Source organism: Spea bombifrons, chromosome 5 (genome assembly GCF_027358695.1).
Source record: "Spea bombifrons isolate aSpeBom1 chromosome 5, aSpeBom1.2.pri, whole genome shotgun sequence".
Taxonomy (NCBI): Eukaryota; Metazoa; Chordata; class Amphibia; order Anura; family Pelobatidae; genus Spea; species Spea bombifrons.
The window spans coordinates 88,674,088-88,682,427 of record NC_071091.1 but is presented as its reverse complement, the minus strand read 5'-3'; the positions used below and the strand labels follow the sequence as shown (position 1 = coordinate 88,682,427).

General features: G+C 39.3%; 1 protein-coding gene across 1 annotated transcript; it reads left to right on the top strand.

Moving 5' to 3' along the window:
• Window positions 1-703: 703 nt before the first annotated feature.
• Window positions 704-7,207, top strand: PRDM14 (PR/SET domain 14). Its single transcript, XM_053467763.1, has 7 exons — window positions 704-1,307; window positions 1,803-1,850; window positions 1,943-2,100; window positions 2,365-2,635; window positions 3,489-3,691; window positions 4,862-4,963; window positions 6,980-7,207. The coding sequence occupies exons 1-7, from the start codon at window positions 704-706 to the stop codon at window positions 7,205-7,207; spliced, it is 1,614 nt and encodes a 537-aa protein (XP_053323738.1).
• The last annotated feature ends 1,133 nt before the right edge of the window (window positions 7,208-8,340 follow it).

Below are 8,340 nucleotides of genomic sequence, written 5' to 3'. Positions count from 1 at the left end.
ATTTCCAGACCTCTAGTCCTTTGTGGGCTTTATAAATATCCAGAATGTTATGATTAAGTATTTAGTACAGCAGCACAGAAACGGAGCTAATAATAATAATAATACCGGTAATATTTTTATAACTGAAAAACAGAAATTTGAAAAAGTAACATTTTTATTAACTCTCTGACTTAGAGCCAGGGTAAATATCACCAGTTCCAGGGTTAGGTACCATATGTGGCCACCTCGTTTGCTTAATTTCTCTCAGTTTACAGATGGGGGAAACAGTTCCCCCTGGTTGTTGTAGACCTTTCTCTCCTCCCCAAAGAGTTGTCCGGGGGGCACTAGGCGGTGAATTGTGCTTTCTTGTGGATATCCTCCATATTCTCTGGCAGAATTTACATTTGTTGAAGCAGCATATACCCAATTTGATGTTATAGGGTTAATGGGGTCGTTAATGCATTATTAGACTGTAGTCTTAGTTAGGATTGTTTCTTGTGATGACACCTTATTCTTAATCAATTCTCCTTTATTAAGTATATCGGTATGTATTTAGATAAAATAATACAATCTGTGTGGATGTAAATTACAGAAATATGTACAGTAGTTGTAATGACATCTTATTCTTGATTTGTTCTTACAGGACTGTGATTGAGAAATCCCAGTTAACACTGGTCACAAGTTGGGAGTGACTGGACCTCTATCGGCTACAGACCCCGGACCCATGGCTCTGTCAATACCAAGCAATCCCAACCCAAGTGAACGAATTTTCCCTGATTCTCTCCAAATGAGCCCACCCACCATTGCCTCGTATTTCCCTACATTTATGCCCCCAAATCATTATCTCAATATCCTGTCCAACTCCCATGAGATGTTTAATCCTCTAAAGTCTCTGGGAAGGCTTGTCACCAAATCTTCTCCTTTGGGACCCATCAGCTTCAGAGACCTCTCTGCCCCACTCAACCACAGTTCCCCTCTGAGGGATCCACTGTTCAACCCCCTGCCTATTTCATATCCAGTCTTCACTAAGGTTCAGCACCCTGGACCATACTCAAAGCAGGACCTCAATGTTCAAAGCAATGCACTTAGCCCCCCGTTCCACCACAGCCACCCAGAATGTCCAAAGTCTTCTCAGACCCCCAAAAAGTGTAAAAGTGTGTCTTCAAGTATACCCAGCGTGGAGGTGAAGCCCATCCGCACGTACCAGTTCACAGAAGAAGACCTTCACACAGTCCTGTATGGCTACACTCATGGGGCAGACACCAGGCGCACCCACCACAGTGCCAACCATGCCATCTCGGGGCTACGGGTTCCCTCTAGCTTTGCAGGTAACCTCTATGACCCTTCATGAGAAATCTTTCTTAGTGGGATATGTCGAATTATTTGGATTCAGATGTTTTTTTATGTTTTTTTTTTTTTTTTACTCCTGGGCTATATGTCTCATGGGCAAACTTCCCTTAATCTTGGGTTCCAAACAAGAATAAGACCACGATTGTACTCATTAGTGTGGTGGAGATTAGAATTTGTAAAATGAGCCTTGATGGAAGACTCAGACCCCCCCCCCATTAAATACCAAGTCATCTTTTCAATTTCCAAAAGTCAATTTTTCTGAAGGTGTGTATGAGGTTTGTTTGGTTAGGAGTCAAGGTGTATTGCACTTAATTCATCACTTAATGGTCCACTTCTATGTTAGTATTTGCCCCAGCTGGATCGGTTGTGATCCATGTGCTGCCCCTCAACATCTTATCAAAGAGCTGGGAACATAAACCCAGAGGACCTGAAAGTATTACTGAAACATGAATTAACATCCCCTGTTTTTTCAGGTGTGGAATCGCAAGGAATGGACAGGGACACGCTACAATTACCAGAAGGTATGGAAAATAATTATTCTATTGTGTATATATACCGTATGCTTTATTATTGACATATATCATTCTCATTATTATATAAATTATTTTTTTAGGACTTTGTATTTTCAAAACCATGTATGGCGATATCCCCAAATCAGGAGTGTTCAGTGCGAATATTATACCAAAAGGCGTCAGATTTGGTCCATTTCAAGGAAAAGTGGTGAACACCAGTGAAATTAAGACATATGATGACAATTCGTTGATGTGGGAAGTGAGTGAATGTTAAATTCGTTTTATTACTCATCATTTTGACAAACACAGTAAGAGTATTTTTTTTTATTTAAAATAAGGAATATTTAAATGATGTACTTATATATTAATAATAATAATAGTATTACAATAATATTATATTTATTAGTTACATTAAGTTAATTTGATATTTTTATTCGTTACATGAAGTTAATTTGATATAATTCGTTTTAGCTTTTTGACGTGGTGTACAAGTCGTTGAGAACCACTCTTATTTCGTCCACAGATCTTTGAGAATGGCCGATTAAGTCACTTCATAGATGGAAAGGGGGCCTCTGGCAACTGGATGACTTTGGTGAATTGCGCCAGGTTCCCGGAAGAGCAGAATCTAATCGCCATTCAGTGTGTTGGCGAGATTTACTATGAGACCTGTAAGGAGATCCTGCCCATGCAGGAATTGCTGGTGTGGTATGGAGATTGCTACCTGCAGTTTCTGGGCATCCCAGTTAGTCTGAAGGGCATAGATGAAGACAGACCTCCATATCCCCACCAGGAAGGTATGGATACTATCAGTGCCTGATGTATACACAGTGCTTGGTACTTGGCGAGGGATACTTCACCCATTCTACTCCCTCTGGCTGCCTGAGCACCATGGGAGTGGTAGTCCAAAGCATCTAGTGTTTTTTATTCGTTTAATCGGTTAATAGACAACGAATTCCTAAATTTAACCAGAAAAAAGCACAGAATTGCGTTGCTTATAATTCACACATCTCTCTATACTTCTTGAAACGATGATTTGTATTTTTTCCAACCAAGGAGTAAATAAGGGATAACCCTGTAATATTTCGTTTCTATTCCTTGTGAATTTACTGTTAATATCCCAGAAGTAATGATATAACAGCAGTAACAATGTTTCAGACCGAATAAACAGAATCCTTCGGTTCCTCTCTAAATCCCTATATGTATAGCTGTACCTGTACCATGTATAAAACATACTAATTAACTGTGACCGGTCGCTTAGTAGAATTAATACCAAACGCCTTTCTTTTTCCCGTTATTGTACGATAAAATGCAATTTGTATTAACAATTATGCTTGATTTATGTGAACAGTAATAATAATAATAACAATAATGATGATAATAATTGTCTTGGTTTATTTGTTTAAAAAATCCGATTTTCCTATAATTAGCGGTTTAGAGCGGATATCTTTGATATATTAATTTTCGGTTTGGTGTGTGATTTCCGTTCAAAATATATATAGATATAGTGGCGACATCACAACCCACACTGTACAGCGCAGCGGAGTATGGTGGCGCTATATAAACGAATAAGTAATAATAAAATGACCGATAATTCTGAGTAGCGGAGTCTTTGGGATATGGGGTATAATGAATGTTTGTCATCCCCAGAAGCCGGAGAAGGATACAAGTGCGAGCGATGCGGGAAGGTGTTTGCTTACAAGTATTACCGCGACAAGCATCTGAAATACACCCGGTGCGTGGATCAGGGGGACCGGAAGTTCCCGTGCCATCTGTGTAACAGGTCGTTCGAGAAGAGGGACCGGCTGAGGATCCACATCCTGCACGTGCACGAGAAGCACCGACCGCACAAGGTCAGCTGATGGCCCGCACCGGCCCCGGGATCTGGGCTGTGCAGACCCTTAATTGTATTAGTAATTGTGGGAATGGAGGGGGGGGGTGTCCTGAAGGGCTACGAAGAAACTAGCCGGAGAGACAGTGTTTGCTTCTGATGGTCTTTAAAGGCGAAATTATTTAATTCGCTATCTGGGTGATGAAAACGAAAGTTTAGTTGTGTGTTCGTTTTTATTAACGTTAATATATACCACGGTAACGATCAGAAAGTAACGATCGCACCGATATATTGTATCTGGAAACATAAATCCAGAGATACATGCAATGAATGTAAATGTTACGGAGTCTTTATTCTGTATAGAAGCGTCTGAATCCCAGATCATGTTAAATGAAGCTCCCTATTACAATCATCAACCCGCATTATTTAAAATGGGCGGGGATGCTGAGCCACAAACGGTTAAACCCAGGGACGCGTATTATTAAAGGGCGTGCATTGGAAGCGCTGCATTGGATTCGGGATGCTGAGAGTTAATGCGGAAAGCCGGCGGCGTTTGGCTGCCGGCCCCTCATTTAGATTTGAAAGGCTTGTAAACAGACTCAACGAGGCACACTTCCAGATCACGTGACCGCCTGCATTATTTAACAGCTGATTGGCTGCGCCGGTTTCCCGAAGCGCTCCGCAATCTGCATATTTGGAACTAATGCACTGTGTGGGGGGATTAGAGATGCCTGTGATCGATGGGAGAGTCTACTGTCACCACCTGTATGGGGGGAGCAGAATCCCACCTCATAATATGCTATCAGCGCAAGGAACTCACAAAGGCATCTAGTCACTAAAAGGAGAGCTTGAAGGAGAGTTGTGGTTCCAACTTCAGTGAGCTGCTGCAGGGAGAGCTTGGGCGGCCATGTGTAATGTATAGTTACATCAATGAGGTATCTCCAGACTCATCACCCACTATACTATACATTATACATTATATAGGGCCATCTCTGCAAGTGTTGAGCCTTTAAAGTGAATAATGAAACCACAGCTCTCCTGTTAACTCTTCTTTTAGTGAATAAAGCCCAAAGCCTTCCTTTACTCAATGCTGCATTCTTCTCCTGTATAATATCCAGTCTCTTCTAGCTTTGGGGTTATATAAAGCTGCTCTAGTAGCGCTGTGTCTAACGAGCGGATCCTCTGATTTCAGTGCACTGTCTGCGGGAAGAGCTTCTCTCAGTCGTCCAGTTTGAATAAACACATGCGAGTTCACTCCGGGGAGAGACCCTACAAGTGTGTCTATTGCAACAAGGTGAGATCTTATTCTATGACGTCACAGTATATTCAGAAATTCACTTCTGATGTCAAATTGGACCATCACCCACTGGCATCCCAATTAAATAGAGATGTGCTACAGTTTCAAGCATCCTGGGCACAATACCTTTGCCGCCAGCCGACCCTCTTGACACCAAAGCGGAGGCATTACATTAACATAAAGAATCCCCCCCCCAACCTATACATTGCAACTTTACATTGTACTCTCAGGAATAGAATGCAATTTTTGTTTAAAGAATATTTTAATAGCCATTTTTAATATAGCCACATAATGAAAATCACTTTTCCCAGGTGTATTCTGCAATAACAATGTTTTCCTGTATATGAAAATAATTATTTTAAATAACAAAAATAAAATATTAGAGGTGTGATAAATCGAATCCACCCATCTGTAAGGTTTCTCCATTCTAGAGCTGGTTTTAATTAACTATTTGGCGGCCCAATGCCATCTAAGTGTTAGACTACTGATTGCTTATTATTTTTTAGAATACACTTACACAATAGATAAGAGAGATGTATTATCTATAGCCAAGTGGATGCCTTAAAATGGCTCTTAATTTGGTAAATAGGAGATAAGTGTCCCTTTGAAAAGAAAAGGGAGGGTTAATCTCTGATTATGTACTTTAGATCTTATCACTAAATTACACTCATTACAAGCTTTCGGAAACACAACCAGCAAACATTAAATAGGAAGAACTACACCCACACCCAAGAATTTCAGTGAATTGAGTTTTACTTTTTACATTTCATCTCCTCTGAGCAGCTACGATTTAAAAAAAAAAACAGAAACAGCTTCTTTTTTTGTTAAAAAACAAACAAAAAAACAGCATTTATGCAAATACATTAATTGTGTATGTGCACCCAACCCTTTTATTCAAAAATTATACCAAATTATCAGCTAAATGTGTTAAGGATCCTTGGAATATATATATATATATATATATATATATATATTACAATTAACTTGTTTTGAAATTTACAAAATGTAAGAGATTATATATATATATAATTTATATAGCACTATTATATTCCGTAGCACTATACAATGGGCAAACACAACAGTAGTCATTCACATACTAGTGTGTGTTTACAGAAGGATTATTCAGACCCTGCTCACGTGAGCTTCCAATCCATAAATCTATAGAAAGCCTACTAGTTTTTTGTTTTCTTTTCTTTATTATGCATCTAAGTAAAATTTAGTGCATAGTCTCCTACATACCTTAGTGTCCCCATAATAAGGCCCGATTGAGTCATGGCCACTGTGTTAGAAACGCATTTCACTCCTTCTGGCTTGACAAGTGATGGTTTATTTCAATTTACAATAGTGGGCTAACATGGCTACCCCAAGCTACAATATATATATAATGTATATGTTCCTATATTAGTAACGTATGTCATTTTTAATACAATATGCTTGTTTGTATAAGGCCCAATAAGGTAAAGTTACAATTTATTAGCTGATAGATGGGTAGAGGAGTCTGCGTAGAATCCATGGGTAACTGAAAGGGTACCATAGAGCATACATTTTCATGTAGCCCCTTCTCGACATGTTCCTTTGACCTCCGTTCAGTGTTTAACTTGGCCCAGCTGCTTCATTTTAATACTCTATACTAATAATGCATGAACGGCAGTGTTCATCCACCCACTTCGGCAATCAAGCTGTTTCATGTTAGAAGCAGGGCAGGTTTTACACCCAAAGGCTACTTATAACCCCGCTTAAAAGGTACAATTGGCCATATTTATACAGAGCAAGAGAATACATGGAAAATCAGGAACAGTTGCCATGGAAATCAGTGGAATGTAGTGATTGTCTCACAAGGCTACACCACAATGAGTTATATAAGGACTGAACGTATCTTAAAAAACTCATTCTGGTAGTTATCTAATTTCTTTCTGCTGTGACATCTTGTTTATTTTTGTTCTATATTATTAACTACTGTATGCAGTAAAAAAAATGCAATAAAATGTTAACGCTGCTCTTTATCATAATCAGGCGTTTACAGCATCCAGCATCCTCCGTACGCATATCCGACAGCACTCCGGCGAGAAGCCTTTCAAATGCAAACACTGTGGAAAAGCCTTTGCATCGCACGCTGCCCACGACAGCCACGTCCGCCGCACTCACAGCAAGGAAAAGGGTTCCACGTGCGCTCTGTGCGGCAAAACCTTTCCGGACCTCGAGGAGTTCCAGTACCACATGCAGATTCACTCTGCTCTCTAGCCGCTGATCAGCACTCAGCATTTCACTTTGACTGTGCCAACCTTATTTTATAAACGTTATTTATGAGACACACTGTCAATAGTTGTATATTCAGATATTTGAGCTAATATATATATATATATACATTAATATGTGCTGTACGGACTGCTGCAGAAGATCGGACTTCTGAAGAAAACCCAGTGATCCTAATTTATGATAACGGACGGCCCTTTGTAAATTATTTAATATTGATTTGGCTGTGAAAATTACCCTGAAAGTCCTATTAAATCAGTAAAAACGCTTTCCTGACTACTGGATTTCCTTTTATGTGAAACGTTATCACATTTTGAGAGAAACTTCAAAACTGTATCCACTTTTGACGTAATGCAGCCGATTTATGGGGAATGGGAATGCTGGAAATGGGTCGATGGTTCCTGCAGTATGTTTGGATCCATGCGTAGTCAACAGTTGGTCTTCTTATTGTCCATACGTCTTAACGTACTTGACTCTTCCCCTTGTGCCGTGGTTGGTTTTAATCCGTTGTCCGTATGGAACTCCATCTTTCCTGCTCTTTAGATACATTGGAGCCATTTTCACCTCTTCACAGTTAAGACTAATTATACCTTCCAGACGTTTGAAGCCGTTTTCTACGCCTCATATCTTATGATGTATTCCTTCTCATTGGAATTCCGGCCAGAAATCTAAATCAATGATACTTACATGCTCCAAATCCCACCGTTTATCTACCAGAAGATAATCGTTTTAACACTGGAACGACGCAAGATTTAAGTGTCTTAAATGGTAATATTTCTAATCTGTAACATGTATATCACAATAATATTTAATATATTGCTTGTTTGCTTTGACTTTCTCTAAATACACCTTCTGGTTCTGAAAAATGTAATTTGTATTTATTTTCATTTGACTATAAAGATCCGAGTTCTGTCAACCGTTTCTGAATTGAATTAATTCTCCATTATGTCAGAGCAAGAAGCCAATGCTTAATAAAAACCTTAACTAAGCTCATGTTTTAAGAACCAAAATGTTTTTACACACAAACACATCACTGGACGATATTAGGACTTTACCTGAGATGTGCATACGATATGACAAAAATGTGCTATATGAAGTTGTAGAATAGGCATTTGAAAAAC